The sequence below is a fragment of the Pundamilia nyererei genome, unplaced genomic scaffold, assembly GCF_000239375.1.
Source record: "Pundamilia nyererei isolate P.nyererei 1_Seehausen unplaced genomic scaffold, PunNye1.0 scaffold00295, whole genome shotgun sequence".
Taxonomy (NCBI): domain Eukaryota; kingdom Metazoa; phylum Chordata; class Actinopteri; order Cichliformes; family Cichlidae; genus Pundamilia; species Pundamilia nyererei.
This window is the reverse complement of record NW_005187696.1, coordinates 483,219-507,332: the sequence shown is the minus strand read 5'-3', so window position 1 is coordinate 507,332 and position 24,114 is coordinate 483,219. Positions and strand designations below refer to the sequence as shown.

The 24,114-nt window shown below is 40.2% G+C and overlaps 1 protein-coding gene across 2 annotated transcripts in view; it reads right to left on the bottom strand.

Annotated features, from left to right (window-relative positions):
• The window catches only part of LOC102193627 (serine/threonine-protein kinase BRSK2-like), a 31,728-nt gene extending 7,845 nt beyond the window's left edge, over positions 1-23,883 (bottom strand). The window contains exons 1-17 of one of the 2 annotated variants that reach the window (XM_013915382.1): positions 22,750-23,883; positions 22,275-22,369; positions 18,852-18,937; positions 18,504-18,644; positions 16,557-16,673; positions 16,147-16,180; positions 16,000-16,068; positions 14,689-14,835; positions 10,002-10,033; positions 9,167-9,331; positions 7,010-7,107; positions 6,699-6,849; positions 6,512-6,572; positions 4,548-5,154; positions 4,253-4,301; positions 1,780-1,903; positions 1,554-1,655 (exon numbers count right to left, since the gene is read on the bottom strand). In XM_013915382.1, the coding sequence (XP_013770836.1) occupies positions 1,554-1,655; positions 1,780-1,903; positions 4,253-4,301; positions 4,548-5,154; positions 6,512-6,572; positions 6,699-6,849; positions 7,010-7,107; positions 9,167-9,331; positions 10,002-10,033; positions 14,689-14,835; positions 16,000-16,068; positions 16,147-16,180; positions 16,557-16,673; positions 18,504-18,644; positions 18,852-18,937; positions 22,275-22,369; positions 22,750-22,837 (2,166 nt within the window). In that variant the 5' untranslated portion in view covers positions 22,838-23,883. The remainder of the gene's footprint in view (positions 1-1,553; positions 1,656-1,779; positions 1,904-4,252; positions 4,302-4,547; positions 5,155-6,511; positions 6,573-6,698; positions 6,850-7,009; positions 7,108-9,166; positions 9,332-10,001; positions 10,034-14,688; positions 14,836-15,999; positions 16,069-16,146; positions 16,181-16,556; positions 16,674-18,503; positions 18,645-18,851; positions 18,938-22,274; positions 22,370-22,749) is intronic. The other variant, XM_013915383.1, reaches the window with a different exon arrangement.
• Positions 23,884-24,114: the final 231 nt, after the last annotated feature.

Sequence of the window (24,114 nt, the reverse complement as noted above, 5' to 3'; positions counted from 1 at the left end):
TAATGAGTTTTTTGGGTTCATTGAGAACATGGTTGTTGTTCAATAATAAAATTATTCCTCAAAAATACAACTTGCCTAATAATTCTGCACTCCCTCTAGTCCCGTCTCCCCTATTTCCTTTGATGAAGCATCTGTGTACCTCTCCTAGTGTATTCTCTGTAAATGACGATTTTTTTATTTTTTTATTTTTTTATTTTTTTGGATATCTGTTTCTTGCTTTTTGTTATTTTCTCTGCCTTGACTCCAGCATTTGGGTCCTTCGTTCTATAAATTGGCTAGCTAGCTAGTTTCACTCGTTTTAACAAGTCGGCATCGCATCTTACTTCGTCTGTCACATACAGTAAGGCCTCCACTTCAAAATAGGTTAATTTTGCTCTGTTTTGGTTCATTCATAGAGCCAAATATTTGTCCTTTGTTCACATTTACATTTTAGATTTACATCTACTTAGTTTACAGGGGTGTCCAAAATCATAGCATCAGGCCGCTTTTGTAGGCCGATTACATCACAGTGACGCGACGAAGGCTGTCCAAATTTGAAGACTCCTCCAAATGCGTCCTTCATTTCCCCATTTTTGAAGGATGGGTCGGTGTATCCTTCGTGTCCCGACCTATCCCAGAATGCATAGCGCAGCCAATTCCAGTTTCCAACAATGGCGGCAGCTACTTAGTTTTAATATTACTCTTATTATTCTTTCTGGGTCACAAAATAAACTTTTAAGATATTTTCAGGCAAGAATGTAGCTGTGTAAACTTCAAATATCTGCCCTGTTTATCAAGACATCCCATATTTGCATATAATGCTCCGACAGTTTCGGAGACGTCTGTTACCCACCAGCTTGATAGCTAGCCAGGGCGAGTACAGCGAACTCCCGGCACATCGTTTTCAAACCCCCCACGGGGGTAAACTCTGGGTAAGCAGGATATATGAGTCACTTAGATAACTTAAAAATGTCATTGTTTGGCTTTTTTCAGTGTTTTATTTTTTCATGAGTAAATCGGTTTGGCTGTGATTAAAGTTATAGTTTTCACACAGCTGAATAAACGTCAAACGGAAAACCGATTAAACAGAAGTGTGAGATGGTCGAGGATTTACGCCAGTGTCCTGTTTCTTATATTTTAGATAGCAAGGAGCAGACGGCTGACTTTATTAAACTCCACCGAGACAGCGGTGACGCAAAACTGAAGACTAGACCGTCCCATTTCACAGCTGCTCACTTACGGCCTACCCGGGCTTCGGAGGACCTGGTCACGTAGACCATGAAGGCCGGGTCCTCAGAAGGATGCAGCCTATGAATTTGGACAACCCCTACATCTACCATCTAGACCACTCACTGTACATTTACATCCCTCAAAGCTTCTTTTGAAAAAAGTGTTAAACAAAGATCCACAAATGGGGTTTTAAGAACTTTTATAACCCTCAATTCTTTTAAGGAAGGAGTATTTCCACCAAAAGGTTTTAGAACTTCAAAGCGTTCATCAAAAGTGCTTATTCCTCACAAAACATGCAAAACACTTCTGTTAGAGCTGAGGAGGTAATAAGAACGGAGTAATACTTGGAATTTGACAGGTTTCTGGAAGACAGAAGGACCACCAGAGGACTTGTATTCTGCCCGGAAACTATTCTGAGACACCACACTGTGGCAGAGGGATGGGATCTGCAGAAGACAAAGAAAAAAGTGATGCCAAGTTATGATGATCGAATCTCAAATTTGTGCGTTTAACACCGCCGTGGGAATCGTACAAGTATGTCGAAGCTTATCTAAGTTTGTCTGCACTCACGGAGAGAAAAGCTTGGACGATGTCAGCCTTGATAGAGCTGAGCGGCTTGTCTCTGATCAAGACAAAGATCTGCTCCTCTTTCTCCAGCGTGATGAAGTTACCAAACCAGGACCGCTTCACCAGCCTGCAAATTAATCAGATTAGTTTCAGTCACACGTTTTATACAGTACAAATAGAAAAATAATGGCTCACTCATCCATAAGCACTGACACAGCACAGAGATTAAAGGTTAAATTCACTAAAAATGGACAAGAAAGCACAACTACAACCAAGTCAGTCGATAACACAGTAATATCACACGTCACAGTGGAGAGCTAAGCAACATGTATTTTCATCCTTGATGTGTCAGCCCACAGTAACAGAGTTGTTTTTTGGCTTTTGGGTGAAGCACAGTAAAAGTGGTAAAAAGTTACCTGGTTATTTAGTAAAAGATGACGATTTACTGTCATTTACTCTTTTTCAGATATGTTGCTGCTGAGTGTTTTAGGCTGAACTGCAAATCAAAGTCTAACAGTGTCTAAAACCATATAACAAGCTCCACATGTTCTCTCTTTCTAATATGATAATGTAAGTCAGGCATCTCTACGGTGGCCTGAGAGGTCAAATGCACTGCAGCTTAAGAAAACACCAGCAAATGTTGGTGTTTTTGGACAGGAAATAACGTGACTGAAACCAGAGCATGTAAAGGAGTCCTCTGAGAGAGTGCCGTGAGGGACAAAAAGATGAGATTCATTTAATACTGTAGATAAATGTTTGCTATCAGCTGTTTGCCATAAGCTTGTCACTTCTGCAGCTGGTCCATGACGTTACCGTCTCTCCAAAAAACACTCGCTCGAGTGTTTGTTGTGTTTTGAGTGCTTTTGTAGCATTTTTCTATGTGTTGGTGTTTTGTTTTTTAATTTGAAGTGCTTTTGACCTTTGAGGGCCATCGTACATCCCCCCCAGTAGAGGTGTGCCATATTGTAAATTCTGGTATTGATCCAATACCAAATACTTACATGGCCTAAACCGAGGCCGATACCAACAGCGATACGTTCAACCAATAAGTGCAGCTTATGTAGTGGAGGGCAGTGTGTCATGACTTACGAGATAAATCTTCACCACTAAATCTCTGTGATTTTTACTTTGAACATTAAAAAAGTTCAGACAACAAAAAAACCCTGTTCAGCCTTTCATGAAGTTTGAAACAAGCTTTGTTGGAGACCTGGAATGTCAATGTGTCTTTCTCTAAATGACTTTGGGTCAGCTGTAGGCTACGAATAAAATCAACAAAGGTTACAATGTTTTTCATTTTCAAAAAAAGAATTCAGTCGGCTACATACTGAACACAGAGGATAGAAACAAAGTATCGATCTTGTCGCGCCAGTATTGGTCCAATACTGATACCAGTGCTGATATTCAGGCTATTAATATTTTCGATCTGCCCACCTCCTCCCCAGAGTGTGTGTTTGAATCTTAAACTTAAGATACTGGAGCAAACTTACTCTCTGCTGTGTTATAATAAACTAGCCCTTTAGCCCTGTTCTAAATGACTTATTTCAGTGTGAAGCATGGTGTGAACATGATGCTTCAAACTCTCAGTTTCTGAATGTTTATCTGCAAACAGCAGCTTTAACTTGTGTCTTAAACCAATATCTATGGTGATTTTGGTAAAATCGTGACTTTTATCTTGGAAAATGGCTTGCAAGTGACGGCTAATTAACAAGGAGTTAACGTGCCATACCTGTTCTGTTGTCTGACAGCAGAAACAGAAAAATTATATACATGAGAAGAGCTTTAATGGAAAGTTGGCTGTATTAAAACACAGTAAATGCGAAGAGAGATAGTAGCACAAAAGCAAACAGCGCTAAAGAGGTGAAAGCCAGCTAAGTGTAGTTTGCACTGAAGCACAAAAGGCAAAAGAAAAGATGAAAAAAGCAGAGCAACCAACAACCAATACACAGTTCCTGCATATTGGTTTCAAATCGGTCTTAAAACTGTTGGCTGTGCCTCAGCATTACACTTTCAACACATCTGTGTGCTGCGGGGGACAGTCAGTGCTGATGTTGACTGTAGCAGCATTAGATGCTACGTGCTAACACAAACCGGTTCTTTAGAAATAAATAAACATTGTTGTATTCACCCTGGCAGCCAACAAATGTTTGATATTTGTTTTTTGGCTGTGACAGTTTAGAGCTAGCAGGAATGGCTCCATTCATTCTGAATGTAAGAGATCAACATCTAAAAATTGCTGCTCATTCGGTTACGACATCAGAAATGACTGCAAACTTGAATTGTTGATTCAGAGACAAGCCCACTGATCTATAGAAGGAAAGGAACAAAGTGAGAGGATGATCTGATCGGTGATGGGGGATGGGCTTTTCTCTTACTTTGTGGGTCTTTAGACATGTAAGTGAAAGAAGGAGGATTTTGCAAAACACAGTGCGCCCCTTTGAGTTGTAGGAAAGAAAACTGATTGAATGTGTGTACTTACTCTGGGCTGGATTCTGGCGTTAAGCTGGACATATCCTCTGATGTAGGAACTGGAGTCAGAGAGAGGGAAAGAAAAGGTCAGTAATTCTTGATGACAGGCTCAAATGTAATTGCTGTAATTACATATTATTAGAAAATAAGATGTTACTTAACACTGCCCCAGGCATCAGGCTGGAACACGTGCTACTTTCTTAGTAACAATAGATTCTATCTTGGATTCATCTCTTCATAAGATTCATTTGCTCTTGGCTAAAAGACTATTTTCTTTAATTGTGTGTCTTAAACTCCTTATTCACCTTGTAGTTTGCGCCTGTGGAAGCGCGGAGAGCCCAGAAGGTTGTTCTTGAATGAGTTGAGCCTGGATCTCCAGTGAGCAGAGCCCGAGGCAGCCATCCCACCACTGCCCCCCGGGCTGGAGGGCGGGGTCAGCGACAGCGAGGCAGCTCCGTCCGCTCTGGAGGAAGAAGACGAGGAGGAAGAGGAGGGAGGGGTGGTGGAGGAAGGGTGTTGGAGTTGGTGCACAGGCGTGCCCAGCGGGGTGGGCAGCGGCGAGCCTTGCGGTGTGACCTGTGACACAGGGGGAGGGGTGGCAGAGGAGTTAGAGGACGAGTGGACGTTCTTGGACTTGAAGACAGATGGTGACGGGAAGTTGAAGAAGCGTGGAATGGGGGAGAGTATAGGGGAGGGCGAAGGGGAAGGGGAGCGTGGTGTCTGGAGTGGGAGGGACTTCATGGTGTGAAGCTGGGGCCGTTCTGCGGGGCCTTTTGAGGGCAAGGTCTGGGTTTTTGGGTCAGGCGCCGGGCGGGTAGGTCGAGGGGTGGTGGCACTTCCTGGTTTGGGGTCTTTGGAGGAGGAAGCGGAGGTGGAGGTGACTTCTGATTGGCTGAAAGTGAAGACCGGACTCTGATTGGTAGACAGAGAGAGATGGAAACAGGTACAGACAGATGTGAGAGGAAGAAATGGTCATGAAATATGATTCATGGATATGATTTATCAGCGAACCTCATCGAGATGCAACAACGAACAATGGAATTAATTACTTCTACTTCTATCATAAATGTGTGTCTGTCAGACACTTTTTACCCATGTCAGCATGAGAACAGAGATCTTTGCATGAGGCAGCATGACATGGCAATGCATATGACTCAGGATGTAACGATATGATGGCGAGGCATGAGAAGCGATGACAGCTTGTGATATATATGAAAAAGTCACAATACAGGAAATTTGTTTTTGTCAAGACCTGAACTGATGATGCATGTACTAAAGCAACTGACAACACACACACACGGACACACACACACAGAGACACACTATTTGTGTTTTACTGGTACCACGCTACAACACACTACCTTGCAGAAAAGCACGTGAGAATAATATTTAATGATATATTAATAATACTAATAACTACCAAAATCAGTGCTCTAATTAAAAAGGTCCAAATCCCTGAGTAATTTCATTACATGTAAGTTTTCCATGAAATTATACATTAAATAAACATTCCGTTGATAAATTCCTAAATGATTAATTATTGGACCTGTGATTTTGTATATTGCATTTACATTTTATTAAATGTATTTTGGGCAAAGAATAATGTTTTTGTATGTGTTTGTGTGTCTTTAAATAACCATCTGAATCCAAACACAACCTCACACTACTGTTACTTTAGAAATTCAGTTTTTAGCAAAAGATATGGAAATGGAAACATTCCTGCTGTGGAAGAATCCACACTTGGTCTGCTAGTTGATATTTCCAGCAGCTCATTATGTACAGTCTTTGTGTCCAGCTAAGCTAACTTTCTGGCTCTACTAGCTTTATGCTAATGGTTTATCGTTTAAAAAGTTAACTCTTCGTTGTAGTGCTCATAAACAATAACAGCAAATCTGCAGAGCTCTACATTAGCATATGTAGCTAATACAATAAAACTGAGAAACTGTGCACCTGTTAGCAAGTTACACTGTATCAAATCTGAGAGAGTAATGAAGATGAGCTGTAGCTTAGTGTCCTTACAAAAACAATAACTGTATAAAGACTCTGTCACATGGGTGCACATTACAAATGAACTGTAACAGTCTGTGCCACTCCTATACTTTTACACAATCATGTTGTCAAATAATATAAAATACAGCATATGTATTCTGAATAGATATAGGTTGGTTATATGGACTATGTTTAAAACATTTAAAACAACTAAACAGAAAAATTGCCTAAACCTAGCCACCGAGATCCACATAGAAACAATATAGGGTGAAGTTCTTACCCTGGGACTGCTAAGAGGACTGGAGGACAGACCTGTGGAGGCCCCACTGACTGAACGAGACCTTTCAAAGACAGCAGAAAGTAACACATACGCTCAATCATCAAAAAAATATTCTGGCAGTTTGTAGCTCTAATCTCTTCCAAAGCTGAACACTTTGTTCTCACTTGTAGTTTTAAACAGTTAGTACCTCTGGCTGTATGCATTAGTGTCCAGGGCCCTGCGAGGCGGGGTGGGAGAAACCTGTTCTGTGACACTGAGGACCTCTAAACTCTTCCTCTCCGGACGACTGCGGCCATAACGATTCAGCATGGGGGAGTCAACACGCTTCCTGGGTGGGTCTGCAAGACAAAAACATTTGTGAATTAATTGAAATGGAAATGCAAGAAATAATTAAAAACATCTCTGGACATTTTCAAGAATAAATAGTAGCATGAACGAAGGTCAACATATACATTTAGAGCTTTACATCTTATTTTTTTATGGTCAGGACGATCTCACCTATGTCATTCCTTGGTGGCAGATCCTCGTCCTCACAGCTGGGGTATCGCTCTTTCCTGTCCAACAGGAGGTAGTAGATCATCTTTTCCTGGTTCTCCCTGCAGAAACAAGCATAGTAAGGCAGAAATTAAATGCTGGGGGAAAAAAATGTAACAGCCGAAAGGTCAGTCTTTGGTCATCATAAAGACTTTACAAAGATGTCAAAAAAGACGTGCAAGACGATGATGTCTTTGTTTGCTTTCATGGATTGCTAGTTAAAGTTCTACAGGACCTGAAGTGTTTTTGCAGGATTGTGTGCTAGTGGTCATTAAAAAGAAATGACTTTTTTAACCTACCTGTATCTATGTCTAGCTAGCTGGCTAAGTAGCAAACTATATAACTGAGAGAAAGTAGTCATCTTTTGCTGAATCTAATATCTATATGAAAAAAAAATCATGTATTAGAGTAACTTGGTCATACAGTAAGTACATTTTGATGCATAATGTCTAAATAAAGTAGACACACTACTAGCTAACTTTTTTTGCTTGCTTTGGGTCACTTCCTGATTGGGGAAAGTAAGTATTCATTGTTCATGTCAACAAAGTTCAGTGTCAACTCTAAACCTGCCTTTGTGAATTATTTGAAGGTGAGGCAACAAATTAACAAGTTATTACAAACATTAGCAGTTTTGGAAGTCATGTTGCTGCCACATGGATCAGCTAGCTGCTAGCGCCTTAGCTAGCCCTGTCTGCATGCTTGTAGTATGAAAAACTGCTCCTCCTGCTGTGGCAAGTAAAAGAGCCAGGATATAATAAGGATAAGAATACGAAGTATTTTGCACTGCAGCCATGTTTCATAAAGCTAAGGACTGCACAGCTGGATAATTATATATGCGTCTAAGAGGATTTTCTGATGGTTTCTCTATATAAATAATTGCACTTTGCTCCTTTTCACTTTTACTCTTATTGTTATTTTGTGGCTTTTCCCCCTAAAATTATTAATACTTGAAACTGAAATATAGTAAATCAGAAAAAAAGTTTAGAGATCAGATTAAGGACTCTTTCAAATCATGTCACCTTTAATTCTCCTCCAACTGTAACCAAAGCCGTCCTGCCCACCTGCTATTCAAACCCTTCCAAGGGGCAGCCAATCAGAAGAAAGTTGGCAACAGAAAGGGAGCTTAAATGGCTAAAATAAAGAACAAACGATTCACACTATGAGCAGAGCCACTCCACTCATAGCGGCCACCTTCGAAGGACATTTGAAAATGTACTTTTTGAATTTTCTTAAGTGAATATTCAGGAAATAGATTAACTGTCCAGGCTACCAATTCTTGTTTCTGTTACTCTATATCACAGACATTAAACTGTCATATATCCCATGATGTTGCAATTGTTGCAGGTTTTAAGAGAGCTTAAAGGAGCTTTTTATCCCTGAAAATTTCATGTAGCTAACTTGTTTAAGTCATAAGGTCAAATCTGACATGTGTTACACTTATTAAATATACATTATATATATATAAGTTATCATCCAAAAACATCTCAGTTGATTCAGAGGGTGATTGGTTTTGGTTGGATCGGATTGGATTTGGATTGGTGATTGGTTATCCAGCTCCTTTCCTCAGGCTGAGTTCACTTCACATAGAACAACGTTTTTTAATAACTTTTTTAATGACTCTTTTATGTATGTATTGTTTTTATTACTGCCATGAAGAGACTAAATACAATTTTATTTTGGAGCCTCGTGTGGTGGGTGAACATCCACGTTAATTCTGTAGACGGAGAGGACGGACAGAGAGGAAAATGCGAGAGGCATTGTTTGCATTGTTGCTCTTGTTCCTGCCATGTCAGGCAGTTCATGATGTAAGTAACTGGCTGGCCACAATGAGACAAAGAGATAATGAGAAAAAGAGAAATTAAATCAGCAACACAGAGTCGTGTTTTCTGTTTTTACTTGCTCAGTATGTATACAAGCACACTTACATTTAAAAACTGCACTTAGCGCCTGTGTAAGAGCTGAGATGCCAGCGGCTGTGATGGTGTAAACTCAGAATCAGGAGGAATAACGGAGAAACAGGCATGTGGACGTAAATCTGATTTGTGAGTTGAACCGTGGTTGGCACAGATTCGGCAATATCTCGGATGTAAAAGTGGACATTTCTGTGTTGTATTTACTCACTCCTCACTTGTAAGGTCCTGTGTGAGTTTAACCCGATCTCTGAAGCACCCTAGGGAGTACATGCTTTCCAGGACATCAGGGTCAAGCTCAGTTAAGGACAGTATCCTCTTCATACACACTCGGCGAGGGGGAGGCTGCTCTGGACAGGGCTCGTTCCGACCGCCCCTGGCACAAAAACAAAAAGTCAGTCTATTTAGGCTGTGTAATTAAAAATGCTTTCTCTGAAGAAAGTTTAGCATGTGGTGCAGTGAACACCGCCACATCAGCCACAGGCTTTCATATTTAAGTATAAATAGATCTGGTTTAAGCATGACTATTGAAAGAGATAGTAGAGGTAGTATTGTTTCACTTACACCCTGACAGAAAATAAAAATGTGAGAATAACTGAAAAGCTTAATTTTGCTTTCCAAAATCCAGGCCGGGAGCTACTCTTGGTCTCCAAGACTGCAGGACTGAAGAGAGAAATCCCAAAATAGATCACAGGATTCACTCACCTACTTGTAGTTAACGCTCACTGATGGTGTACTTTATGTATGAGACACGGTATTTCAGTACCAGCGCGACTTAAAAGCTTTATATTTAAGAATTGGAATTAGGAAAGACATCTTATGATTCCATAAAATGCTATTTGACTTTGTTAAATTTAACAAGGGGAAATTCTGCAGAGATTTCTTACGCTCCCTTTGAAACAGTTCCTTTGAAGGATCATAGTAAGCTGGTATGTATAAAAAGTCAGCAGGGGTGGAGGTGCATTGAATAGAGAGGGGAAAATGTAAAATGCAAAAAAAAAAGCCAGACGGACAAAAGAACAAAATAAAAAGTTAAATATACTTACAGGTACCAGGGGTGTTTCTGTATTGCTTCAAGCTGTATTGAAAAAACACAAGCCAATATTAAAGCACATTAAAGCATATTAAAGAGACTTATTGTGACTTATTTACATGTACAATCACATCTCAACTCTGTGTTCTGGGAAAAATGTCAGCGTTTTTAGGGAAAGCACATCTGTTTATGTTTGATATAACATAAAATGATCACGTTTATGATAATGATTGAGTGATTAATCGTAAATTACCTATAATTTTGAATAAAAATTTTAGTAGATTTACATTTTCAGTAACTCCACCCATGTTCTAATGTCATATTGTGTTACCTGATGTGAGCTTATCATGCTAAAATGATGATTGTTAATAGAAATACCATTATTCTAATTATGTTAGCACAGCTGAAATACGTGCGCTATTTTAAGAAGCAGTATGTTTAGCGTCTGTGTGTCATTTGTCTCATTTGACCAGTTTCGTGTTATATCGGACCATTTGCTTCATTAAAAAAAAAAAAAAAACATCTCAAAATGAACCCAGACTCAAACCCATATTTTACAACTCCAAGTCCAAAAATAGTTGTGAAGTTGTATAAAATGTACATAAAAACAGAACAGAATGATTTGCAAATCTCACAAACTCACAGTTTTTTCACAAAGTAGAAACCACTGCTTCTTGTTTGCTATTGCATTCGAGCTGTTCAACACTCAGCAGCCTAATTTTTTAATTACACGATGTTTTCCATTGGTGAAAAAAAGACATTGTCTGGATGGAAGCATATGTTGCTCTAAAACGTGTACTGATGCCCCCTCAGTTCAGAAACTCTCATCTTTGGTCCCTCACCTTTTTAGTCCAGGAGATGCAGGTCCATGTTTTTCAAAAGGACTTTCAAATTTCAGTTAATCCGACCACAGAAAAGTTTTCCACTTTGCCTCAGTCCATTTTAAATGAGCTTTGCCCAGAGAAGACAGTAGCATTAACCTGCATTTGGGTGTGGCACAGTGTGTTCACAGACAGTGATTTCTGGAATTGTTCCTGAGCCCATGCACCGATTTACAGGACAGAATCGTGTCTGTTTGTTGCAGATTCGTGAACCCCTACCCATGTTTTCTTCTGAGTCTTTCTAAGATGTTCTTTTTACACGCACTTGTATTACTGACCTGTTGCCGGTTAACCTTATTAGTTGCAAAATGTTCCTCCAGCTGTTTCTTTTAGTACCACTTACTTTTATCGCCTTTTGTTGCCCCATCCTAACTTTTTAAAGACATGTTACAACGGTGATCTAAAAGAAGCCATTTTTCTTACAGGGAAGGTAATGAAACAATGTGAAGCCCATCTTATTAGTGGAAATATTTCAATCTCTACAGGAGAGGACATAAAACCCAGGTCAAACCATGCAATGCTCAGAAGGACCCACGAGCTACATCTCAGACTGTTTAAAAAGAACATGCCACTACAGCATTGTTTTGCAAAGGTATATCTGAATAAACCACAAAGCCATAGTCCAGACCACAACCTCACTGAGATGCATAAATGACTGCTCACAAACCTCACTGCACTGAAGCGACATTGTAAGGGAGAGCGGACAGAAAATTCCTCCACAGTGATGATGATGAGTGATTGATGAAGTACAGAAAATTTACTTGAGGTTATTGCTACCAAAGGTGGTTCCACACGCTGCTAATGTACTCTGTTTTTCACAGCTCAGTTTATTAGGTGTTAGCTACTCTTTCTAGCTAGCTAAGATTTGACAGGCTAACATGATGGTCAACAAGCTAAGTATTTTTATCTTCATTATATCAACATGTCAGCAAGGTCAATATAGTTATATGAGCTAACTGGTGGAGCATTTAGCCAGTAAAGGGCCACAGATTCTAGTTTTCACAACATGGTAAAAAGTTTCCCTGCAGCAGTCCTACATGCCCTCGTACATTAGATTCTCTGCATTAGGACTGCATATAAGTAGAAGCCATCCCATCGGTCCTGTGCAGCATCTCTTGGGGCTAGAATAATGAAGCAGCTGCAGTTCTGCAAGTGTATAACAGGAGAAAGTGGGCCTACTGTGTAAGCACTGCATTTATACATCTGCAGAGAGGAAACTTGCAAGCATCTGCACACAGCTAGGGATTTGCATTGGTGAACTTGCTTACAAAGAACTGCAGACAGGAGCCTTTCCAACCGCCTCCTGTTATAAATTAAATGTGATGAAACACTAAAGATGCGTTGCTTTATTTGATCTTAACTACTACTAAACTGGTGTGGAATCTGTCTCCTTGTGCAGTGGGTGGTTTCCATGGAGGCAACGAGGAAGCGGATAGAGACAGAGAGAGTGAGGGAGAGACAGTCTGACCTGGTTTCAGGCTCCATTAATCAACAGCTCATCAGACAAACTCACAGCTTTGATTAAATCTGCTGTAGTAGACTAACTAACCAGACTTTTCCTCCTCTCTGTCCTTATTTTACAGCCCTCTGTGACACACATTGTCACAGTTGTCCCCATCTACCTGCCTGTTAAGCATGAATTAATTTCCACACGATTGCTTTATCTCAGCTTCATTTTATAACCTGAGTGCAATGGAACTTCATCTAGCTGCCCAGATCATTCACTCATTTCTTTATTCGTTCACTTACTCACCCTACCAGTCTTTTCTTTTTCAAGAATCTGACCTGTAGTTAGAAAAGGTTTTGAGTTCCTGGATTCATTTAAAAACTACAAACTTGCGTCTAAGAATAGAAACAACAAATAGTAGTAGTTCTGTCATTGCTGACTCTACTTCTGTCTTTCAGCAAAACCTTACGGCCATGCCTCTGCTCACTCCTTCTACCCTCCTCGTTTCTCTCCTTCATCCTCCCTCTGTAAGGTCTCGTGTCAGGTTTGATGTCTGTCACATCTTGAAGCAAACCCAGAGGCCGGGTCTTTTCTTTTCCCCTCATCCACCCTTTTAAATGTCCAGGCCACGTGCTGTAAAAAATCCGATAATCCCCACCCTCCTTTGCTACTTTTACGACACCTGAAAGGCTTTTACATTTGATGCAATTTACAAGGATTATGGAAGCAGATCTAACATTAAAATTAGTTTCTGAAACAGCATGATGTTGATTTTAAATAGAGGAAGACAAAAACAGGCCTTTCATTTTAATGCAGCTACATTTTATCTGGCTGAAATGTCACTGACAAATCATACAAATTGCAGGTACTTAGCTAGTTCAGTTAACACTACATTCCACAGTTCAGTGAAACAGCATCTCCACCTTTATTTTTCGAAATTTTAAAAATGGGAAACGTGAACAGACTGGTAACACACACAATACTGTTCCATAACTCATGTAGGAGAAAAAGAATTGTAGTTTAGTGTTAAGATAGTTACCAAGTACATTTTGATAGATAAGTACATTTTGAGATTACACTGATTTTTACCAATTATTAGGCTACTGCACGTGTTCATATTTCCAACCAATGAAGGAGCTTGCAAAGAAAAGCGTCTGGACTTCTTTGAGTTGCTTGAAGACGTTTCACCTCTCATCTGAGAAGCTTCTTCAGTTCTAAGGTCAAATGGTGGAGAGTCCAGATTTAAGGCCTGTGGGAGTGTCCCCCGCCCCAAGAGGGTGAAGAGGTGAAACGGCTTCAAGCAACTCCAAGAACTCCAGAAGCTTTTCTTTCCAAGCTCCTTAGACTACGATGACTTGGATGACTGAGAACCTTCACAGACATATTTCCAACCATCCATTCCACTTATCCTTGCTAAGTTGCGCTGGAGCCTATGCTAGCTACCATGGGCCGAGAGGCAAGGTACACCTTGGACATGGTGTTAGTCTGTCAGAGGGCTAACAAATAGAGACAGACAACCAATCGCACTGATGGGCAATTTAGCATTACCGATTAACTTCACCCCACTAACTGCATGTGTTTGGACTGTGGGTGGAATCAAATTACCCATAGAGAACCCACACAAACACAGCGAGAACATGCAATCTCCACACAGAAACGCCCCGGCCAGATGGTGGAATCAAATCATGAACCTTTTGCTGTGAGGCAACAATGCTAATCACCATGCTGCCTATGTGTTCATATTTCAATAAATATACTTTATTTCAATGTCATGAGGCAAACAACTCACAGAATGGGTAATAATTTATGGCTTTGACTCTTAGCTGGTAACACTGGCTAGGACCTCCGACTGCAACAAGCAGGACCAACCTGCTATCTGTGCAGGCGGTATTCTTAAGGAAGTAATGCCCAGTTAATACTGTTAGTAGGAAGCTAGCTTGCAGATATGCTAATGAATGTCGGTCAGATGAGCAAGTCCAACAATGTCTTTATCTGGAACAATCCATAGCCTGACAAGTTAGCTTAAAGTCAGCCATAATTACAAAATGTTTAGTTGTGTTCGTTGTAGACAAAATGAATCAAAATGGAGTACACTTTTTGATTTGTATAGTCATGCCTAATCTTGTGGGTTGAAGCTCCTTTATTCTCCTTCCGATAGATTTTAACAGGAAAACGAAAAGAATTCAGAGAGAGTTCTTCATCTTTGCTTCCAACGTGATGTTGGATAACCTCTTCAATGTCACTGTAGTTACATATCTTGTGCGTTGCTGCATTATTATTATATAATCAACGAAAACTAAAACATGGGCTCAGAAAATCTAGGTAAATCACCATCAGCTAATGTTGGTAATAGTGACATGTTCCCTTCTTACCGTTAGTCTCTTGTCAGAGTTGACTTCTATCATTCCTTTGAGCAAAGCTTGGCAGTCAGGAGGTATAAAGTGTGGCATGTGGAATACTCCACTTTTCACTTTCTCTAGAAGCTGCCGCAGGTTGTCATGATCAAAAGGCAAGGCACCCTGGAAAGTGACGGCAGACGATGGAGAGAGAAAGGATGAGATTAAGAAGTACTGGTGGTTTAATCAAAAAGAAGAACTGCTCACCAGTCTGCAGCTGGCAACTTTGTGTATCAAAATTGTTTTCCCAGTGAACCCTAACCATTTAAAGTCTTTATGTACAGATATCAGAATTGCTTTTTTGGTCCAACTCTTCTATCCAAATTGAGATGTATCTCATCTAATAATAGCTGGTGACATTCAGAGTAAGTACCAGCTCCACACGTTACACCTTACGATATCCTGAGGATTAAGGACATGAACATGTGAAGCTGTGGACACCACTGATAACCAAGGCTGCTTCAAGTCCACCTTAAGGAGGATTAGTTTGTGCAATGTGGTATAGTGTCTTGCAGACAAGTCCCAAAAAACTGGAAAGCACTTAGACATGTGCATGGCACCTTGCATTTATGATGTGACAATTGACATCACTCAGACCCAAGTGGACCCTCGAATGTCGTGTCGAACTGATAAGCTCTAAGTCATCATCTGTAACGAACCCAGTCCTAACTCTAACTCTAAATCCATCCCAGGGCAATCTTCGTGTTAAGTAGTTCTCTCTTGTCTTGGCAATCAGGAAACAAAGAAAAATAATAAATAAATAACTTTAACACATTTCAAAAACTATTCAGATTTTTTCCAGAATGATCCATTTGGCCTTTCTCCAAGATATAAAGTTAGGACAAATCACCCAGGGTGACCTCAGGGGTAAAAGCACATGGCAGACCTCAGCCAAGATCTTGGAAATCAGATCACTGTTATTAACCCACATCAAATATTATCCATTGTTTAGCATTTATTGTGAAAGGACTGTGGAAAAGCTGGGAGGGAGAGCAGGGGGAAGACCTGCAGTATATGGCCTCAGGGCAGATTCCACCTGGACCTCTTTAATAACCTTACAGCATATGGTCCCCAGCTTTCTTTCTTTCTTTTCGTCAAAGAAGCACTTTTTGTTCATCTCTCAACCACAAGGTTCAGTTTTGGGTTACGTGGTTACAGCTAATAACTGAGAGCTCAAAGAGTAAATGTTCTAAATAGACATAAGTCGTATAATCATACAAAAAAGAAAAGAGTACACACTATAAGAAAGAGATATAAAAACCCCAGAAGCTGAGAGAATCTTCTTACCACGAGGAGAGCAAACAGAATGACTCCACAACTCCAAACGTCCGCCCTACGACCATCGTACTTCTCACCCTGAAACACCGCAGTGGGTTAATGTTACACATGCAAACACACACAAAAGACATCATTCATTTAAAGTAGGTAACTCACCCTTATGACCTCTGGGCAAGCATAGTGGGGAGATCTGAAAGGAAAGAATTATTTTATTCACCAAGATATCAAAAACGCTTTCATGGATGTTGATTGTGTTGTGATCTGAGAGTACAAAAACTGAGAACACCTGCTTTTTAATCCACTGAAAAGGTGAATCCAGGTAAAACATACAATCTGTTGCTAATTTTATCATTTAAATCCACACTCCTCCCAATGGGCTGAGCGTTTGATCTCTTGGTGAATGCTGCCATTGATTATGTAAAAAGCACAATGGATGTTTTATGGGTTGCTTAAATTCATTAAAATACTAAGATACTGCACACATGCTATCTGTTTTATTCATTACAATAAAACTGATAAGACAACTGAACCACAAAATCTTCTTTGTGGTCTTTGCCCATACTCACCCACAGCTGGTTTCCAGCAGACTATCCCCAACTTGTAGCGAGGCCATGCCAAAGTCTGCTATCCTGATGTTGTTCTTCTCATCCAGGAGAAGATTCTCTGGCTTAAGGTCTCTGTGACTGAACATACAAACACTCAATGAATGGTAAAATGGTAAATAGCCTGTATTTATATAGCGCTTTACTAGTCCCTAAGGACCCCAAAGCGCTTTACATATCCAGTCATCCACACACACATTGGTGATGGCAGCTACAATTGTAGCCACAGCCACCCCTGCCGGACACTGGCGCCACCGGGCCCTCTGACCACCACCAGTAGGCAACAGGTGAAGTGTCTTGCCCAAGGACACAACGACCGAGACTGTCCAAGCCGGGGCTCGAACCGGCAACCTTCCGATTACAAGGCGAACTTCCAACTCTTGAGCCACGATCGCCCCAATGAAAGCACTGAAGTATTTTTTCCAAGCCGTAAGTAGAAAGAAGAAAGGTACTTATTTGTATATTTGGTTGACTAGTTTGACGTGAACATTCATAGCACAGTGTTTATTAAAGGTTAGGCTTCTGGAAGAGAAAGCCTCCATGTGGTTCTAATAGGGAACTGGTTTCAATCAGACCAATTATATAAGCAGGTGACATGGCACTCAGATAATGCTAAAAAAATCAACCTGTGTTAGAATTCAAACACAGATGGTGATTGTCATGACTATGCCTCCAAAGAGCCAATCAGCAGTGAAACATGTAAGCCAATCAAGTTGCATATGTGTCACGTTCAGTGTACGTTACTCACACATTACTAACAGTCACCAAAATTTGTATCCACAGTGTAATTTTGTTTGAGTCACCACTAAATATGAAATGAGGAATTTGAAAAATCACTGTTATCTAACAGCCACAATCAGCAATTTATTAACAAACAAAAATTCTTCATTAGCAGTATATGATGGGCTTAAAAAAAATCACATACAGCTAGCGTATAGGTTTGGAAAACCTTGGGGCTCAATCTGCATTTGGTAATAATTCCACCAGAGACAATTCCTCATTCAAGTGGACTGATTATGCTCTTTTCCAAATCCTCATTTTTATTGAAGAACTCTACTAGAGTAGCTTTCCACAACTGATGATTTAAAATAATCCTTTCCTTAAAGCTAGCCTCTCTTTAAGACAATTTTTCTGCCCCTCAAACAACAAAATAGGAAGTGGGCGGTGCCCGATATGACCATATTAGGCATCTTTCCCTCTTACTGAAATCATGAAGACACAAGAGTAGAAAAAATGATCTGAAACTATTAGTGTTTTGAGTCATAGGCACTATAGATACATTAGCTGACCTGAGTTTTTGAAGGTTTAATGGCTAATATGAGCACCTACCACTGTTTAAAGGGTCCCTTTAAACTTCTAACATAGTCTCATTTGTGCTTTCTTGGCTAGGACACTCATCTAAAAGAGTTTTAATCCTCTACCTTTTTTCTTTGTTAAATAAAAATAAGTGAAATAAATTTAAATACGAATATTCAATAATATTTATTTTAATTCTCCAAATTCTATTATAAAAAGACGATGAGAAGCTAGAATGTGGCTAAATGAATAATGAATTATCTCTCATTTATTCCATCTTGGGAGCCAGTGGGCTAAACCAGCTGCTTGAATATGAAATAGATAAAACAAACCCAGGTCTAATTATTATTCATAACAACCTGTAAGGCCCAGGCGGCAAATATCTGCAGAATCAGTATTTTTGCTTGCAGTTTATCTGATAATATTCATACTGTTCCTTGAGTAGGAGTTTGTAAGCACTGCTTTTACTTGTAGATCTTTAAATTGTCATACTGCTACTTTAACTAAGTAAAGGATCAGAAAAACTGAGAATGATTTAGTTCTTAAAGCCATTAAAGAAAAGTCATCAACAGGCAAACGACAAATGAGAAAGGTTTCCTGTAGCTTCTCACTGACCATATGGAGTGACTATGGCAGAAGTCCAGGGCAGAGATGATTTGTCTGAAGAACTTCCTGGCCTCTTTGGGGGTGAGCCTACCCTTCTTCACCAGGTAATCAAATAACTCTCCGCCAGATACATGCTCCAACACAAGGTACCTGGGTCACAGACAAGAAATAAGTAACATAAAAAACAAAAGGTTTATCTCTGCAGTATATCTTCTATGCCATGTGCTTATTTATCTCGCCTTTGTCTTACAGAACATTCTTCCCTTTTTAATTCAGTGTTGTTTCTGCTCTAGCAGAGATCCAGAAGCAGATTATTTTATGTCAGCAGAAAGGAGAAAGACACAGAGATGTACTCACAGGTATTTGTTATTTTCATAGACATCATGCAGCTTCAGAACATGAGGGTGCTCTATTAGTTTAAGAATAGCTATTTCTCTCTCCACCTGCACAGACGGAGGGAGGGAGAGGTGTAGAGAAAGGTTAAGAGAGAGGGAGAGAGAAAAGAGCAAGTTAGAAATGATAGAAATGGAAATGTCAGACAGAAGAGGAAGGGAAATATGATGTAAGACAGCAAGAGGGAGGACACAAGCATATAAAAAAAGTTGGGTAAAAATTCAGAATAGGCAGACTTGTTTTTCAACTTCTTTTCAATAGTTTGCTACATTTAGTGCAGAATAATCAGAAATAGTAACAAAGTAGAGATGCAATACACAAATTATAATTTAGAACAAAAAGTTCTGAAATTGAAATTGTTAAGAAATCATGAATCAAATGTGCCCTGTTCTAATACCATTATTTACTTTGCGCAAGCTAGTAAGCAGGTCAAAGCCGTAGTAAGCTAGCTCCATTATGCTAGTTACTAATCAAAATGCTAGTTTAAAGCCTGTGTCTTATCTAAACTTTCATGAAGATAAAGACTTGGCATGTACAGAGTGTGACTGTGAATTTCTGGGCCACTATCCAAGTTAAAAATAACAGTTTGGCACAGCCGTTTCTCTTTTGTTTTGTTTGTTTGTCTTTTAACTTTTAATTATAGAAAAATAACCAAACCTTTTAAAAGTATTTTAGCTCTTCACCACACCATCTCTGAACATTTTAACTAGTGCAAAATTGATGTGTCACCGTACATAAACGTGTACCGCTGCAGTAAATATCATCTTACTTTGGCAATACGCAGATATCGTTCACGAAGGCCCGTATTAGCTTATAGAGCTATTCTGACAAATTATTAGTGCATCCCTTTTTAGAGCCTGTGTTTTGTTTTGTTTTTTGTTACTCCTGCTTTATGGATGAATAACATTTACAACTCATAGCTAACAAACCTCCAAAGAAATACATAATTACGTAATTTTGCTGCTAACATTTTAGCCTTTTTTAGCAAGCAGCTTCTTAGCTAGCAGGGCTACTATGGTTGAGTCATTTTGTCTCTCAGAGACCATAGTTCAAATTCCACACAGAATTAATAATTGATGTTAATGATGTTTGGTTAGCATCTGAAAACCAAAATAACTTTCTAGGTTTATGAACTAAAACACGGTTTGGATTCAAATATGGCTGCCACTTTTTCAAAGCTCTGTCAAGGTGACGTATCCCTTTTGAAGAGTCCGAAGAGCACAGCTTAAGGCATAAAATCTACTTCCTATTGTAGCACATTACCTGTGTTTAAATGAACCAAAATATTTCTTTTCGGTGACTGTTTCACATTTTGCCTTGAGACCAGGCCGTGTCAGTTGATTCCAGGAGCAGTTTTCTGTAAAACTTATATAGTTACATTTTTTTATTAATCTTTGATCAGTCAAATATGATGAAACCAAAGAAAAAAGCTAGTTTTTCTGTTTAAAGGCCATTCTCAAGATTTATCTGACTAAATTCAGTACTTGTACTTCCTTAGACATATTATATCATATCATATTAGCTATTGCTAAACTTTTTATGCTTATTGCTTATGTTTTATTACAATACATGAAAATATGGATGCCTATTTTTTTAAAGAAATGTAATTTTAAGTGTTCCTTTTAAATATTTATTCATTCATTCAGCTCTAGTAGCTGTCCACAGCATGACCTATTATAGAGCAGAACACGTGGCAGAGAACTAGGCGCAGCATTGATTTTCCTTCCACACTGCCAGATTGATTGCTGGACAGTAAATTCATGTCATGTCTACTGTCTTTTAAATAAACTTTACAGCTGAAAAATATAGTCTGAAATGCCCTAAAAGTTTAAACAAAGACCTTTGTGAGGCCATTTAAGGACTACTTGTTGTCTATGTAAAACACATCTATGAAAAACTGCTTGGTTTAATTGAATACAACAGGACTGTGACGCAAGAAATATATTTTAAGACAGCATAAAACTAAACATATATGAAAAAGTCTGTAGCCACACAGTGATATCTTTATATTTTGGTAGGAAATTGGGAAATATGAGCAGCAATTTATTGAAACATTCAAAAATGCACAGCAATACAGTATATGACGTAAAAAAAATATTGGTCATACTAAATATAAGTCAGCATTTAGTATGACCACATTTATTCTTCACCATAGTCTGAACTCTCTGAGGCCATTTTCTTGTCATTTCTTAAACTAGTCTTCAGGAATAGTCCTCAAGGCTTCTTGAAGGACATCAAAAACTCTTCTTTGGAAACTGGCTGCCTTTTGTTGTCTGTCAGCATGATTCCACTCTGCTTCAATACAACTGAGGTCAACTTTCAGATATTGTTCAAGTTTCAAAGAGAGCCACCTAGACTTCTTTTGCGTTTCTGAGATGGTTCTCCTTCTTCAGGTCATTGACTGCAGATAGTTTTTAGGCCTGTCATTTCTTTTGTCCACCACTTGTTTTTAAAGACACACCACACATGACAAGATTTGCCATGTTTTGGAATCACTTTGTTGGTGCAAAAAAATTTTTTTTTGTCTGTCAAACTGTTCTTTGACATTTTATTTTGCATATTCAGCTAAAGAAATTGGTACAAATTATGTGCTTTTGCAGCACTAGCACTAACTCTTTGCTAAGTTGTCCGTTATGTGTGGACACAGCACTGGTTCATCCCTTGAATTTTGTGCCTTTTTAAGCTTGAGTGATTCAGGGCATTTGTCACGTGCTATTGGTGAATGCTGCTTTTTTCCCAACACAGTTATCAGACTATAGAAAGAAAACATTATTTTGTATTGTTCTGATAAAATAAACACACACATGGAAATGGGACAGGAGCAGGTTCGTGATGTTTAAGCCAAACATACCAGATGTGTGATATATATCTGCCTCACCATGAAATCTTGAGCTATCCGGTGTTTTTAGGATGCTGACATTTTTGCACATCTTAAAACATATGCTAGCACCGTGCTGCACGTCTAGCGCCTAAAGTGTGCCTTGTGCAACCTGCCAGTTCTAAAAAAGACATACCCTGTAAAGCTCCAAGCAATCAACCACATTAAAAACACCAACATGAACAAGCTATTTAGATTTCAGTTCAGTCCAGTGTATTTCAGCTGCAGTTGCTTTCATCAGAGGGCTTAATTAGCAGAATGAAATCATCCCTATTGTTCGGTATACAGAAGCAGTGCCCACACACACTCGGCAGCTCCAAGTTCCAACACACTGCCGGGCTTTTCTTGACAAAAATAAAGACTCATTTTCTGCTGCTATTTCTGCAGAGTGCAAGCTTAACATGATTTGAGCTTGGCAGCCACCATAATGACAGCCACAGTGACTATATGCACGGCACAGCTAGAAAGACAGCTGGATAAGTAGATGAGGTGAATTTGGAGTGCTGTACCTTCATTAGAACCGATTCAGAGAGCTTCTCTCTGTTGACGATCTTTATGGCCACCTTCTGCCCTGTTATACAGTGGACACCCAACTTCACAAGTCCTGAGAAGCAAGACAGAGGGAGGAGAAGAGAGCATCTGAATATCGCAGATCATGATGCGGTGTGAATAACAGGAAGGAAGGGACGTCATGATTAATTCAAAAAGCTTTATTCGTCCAACTCAGCTAAAAAAAAACTGATTTAGAGTTATCTCCATTCTCAGAAACCTCCTCAAAAATGTTTAGCCTTTGGGAGACCCTTTAAGAAGGCCGTGGAGGGATAAAACTACAGGAGATGAGAAGACTTAGTGTACAGAATAAATACGGATTAAACCATGAGCTTCGATATTACAGAAATGTTAAAGTAGCTTTGCAGTGGGGTGTTACACCCCGGCGCACCTTGCAGACGCCCTGTTTTTTGCGTTACTCTGCAGGGTGCCTACCTGTCTGTCCCTTCCCGAGGGTCTTCTCCAGCCGGTAAGGCCCCACAAACTGACTGGACTGGCCCACCGTCAGCTCTTTGCTGCTCATCCTTCCCGAGATGAAATTCTATTCCAGATATAAGGCAAATCAAGATAGCGCTCGCTCCTGCTCCGTGCGTAATGCCGTAACGCACATTACAGGCGGCTATACGGCGGTGCAGAGAGGAGGAAAGGAGAAGAGAGGAGGTGCGGACTGGTCGTGATCTAAAGCCGGGCCTCGCAGGCTACTCCCATGCAATTGTTTGTCATGCGGTCAGGAGTGAGAACCGGTCCTGTTTCCACTCTGTAAATCCAGAGTCTTTCAAGTCAGTGTTACCAAAGCACAGGAAGCGGCATCATTCAAGGGAAAGGTAGGAAAAGATCAGAGATGAGGACGTGTGAGGTTTAGCCGGTACCAGAGATGGGAGATGTCCACAGAGGTGCGAACAGTCACATTAAACCCACCCCCTGCTATAAATAACTGTAGTTTAAAGCTGATTGATCCTATATAGCTTATTCAGCTGGCCAAGAGTACAGCAGTAACGAAAAATCTCATTCAGACCTGGACAGGAAGGCTACATTTGCCACAGATTGATTTCTGTAAGAGCAGTCTCAAATATCCGAAGCCAGAATGCCCTGATCGATATCAGGGACCCCCGTTCTTCTGTTGCCGTCCAAAAAAACTGTTTTCATAATCCTCCCGAGCCCATACATTCCCCTCTTCCTGTCAAGTCGGGCCTCATTTGGTCACAATCTGCCTTTCTGTGTAGATGCGGCGTTGCCCAGATAACAATCTATTATCACAAACAGCATCAGCAAGAAGAATGGGTTTTCCAATATCCGGTGCACACTTTGGCTCGCCCCCTCCCCGGCCCTGCATCAGGAAATAGAGGAAGAGGGGGAAGAGCATCAAAAAGGCAAACAGCCTCGGGGGCAGACCGGGCCAGACGGCCGAAAGGCGTGCTGGCTCGGGACAGCTGCAGCGTGGAGAGGTGCGCTCGGTGCGCCGGGGGAAGGATCAGCGCTCAACCCGGTGATTAATCCCGCTTCTAGAAACAACAAGCATCCTCAGCTGGCCTGGTGGTAGCCGACTCCCCGCCTCTCCTCTTCCCCTGCTCCCTCTCCCCCTCCCTCTCTCTTCTTCTCTGTCTTTCCTTTCTTTCTCGCTGGCCGGTTTTGCTCATGATATCACCGCATCTCCTCCCTTAGCCGGCTGCTTCGTGCACAAGGAGCAGAAAAAAAACGCTAAATAAGTAAAAACATTTTAGTTTCGAGTCTTTCAGGTAGTCCGAAGTTGGCCGCATCCATGGGAGTGTTTATCATTGACGGGATGTCCTCCTCTACTCT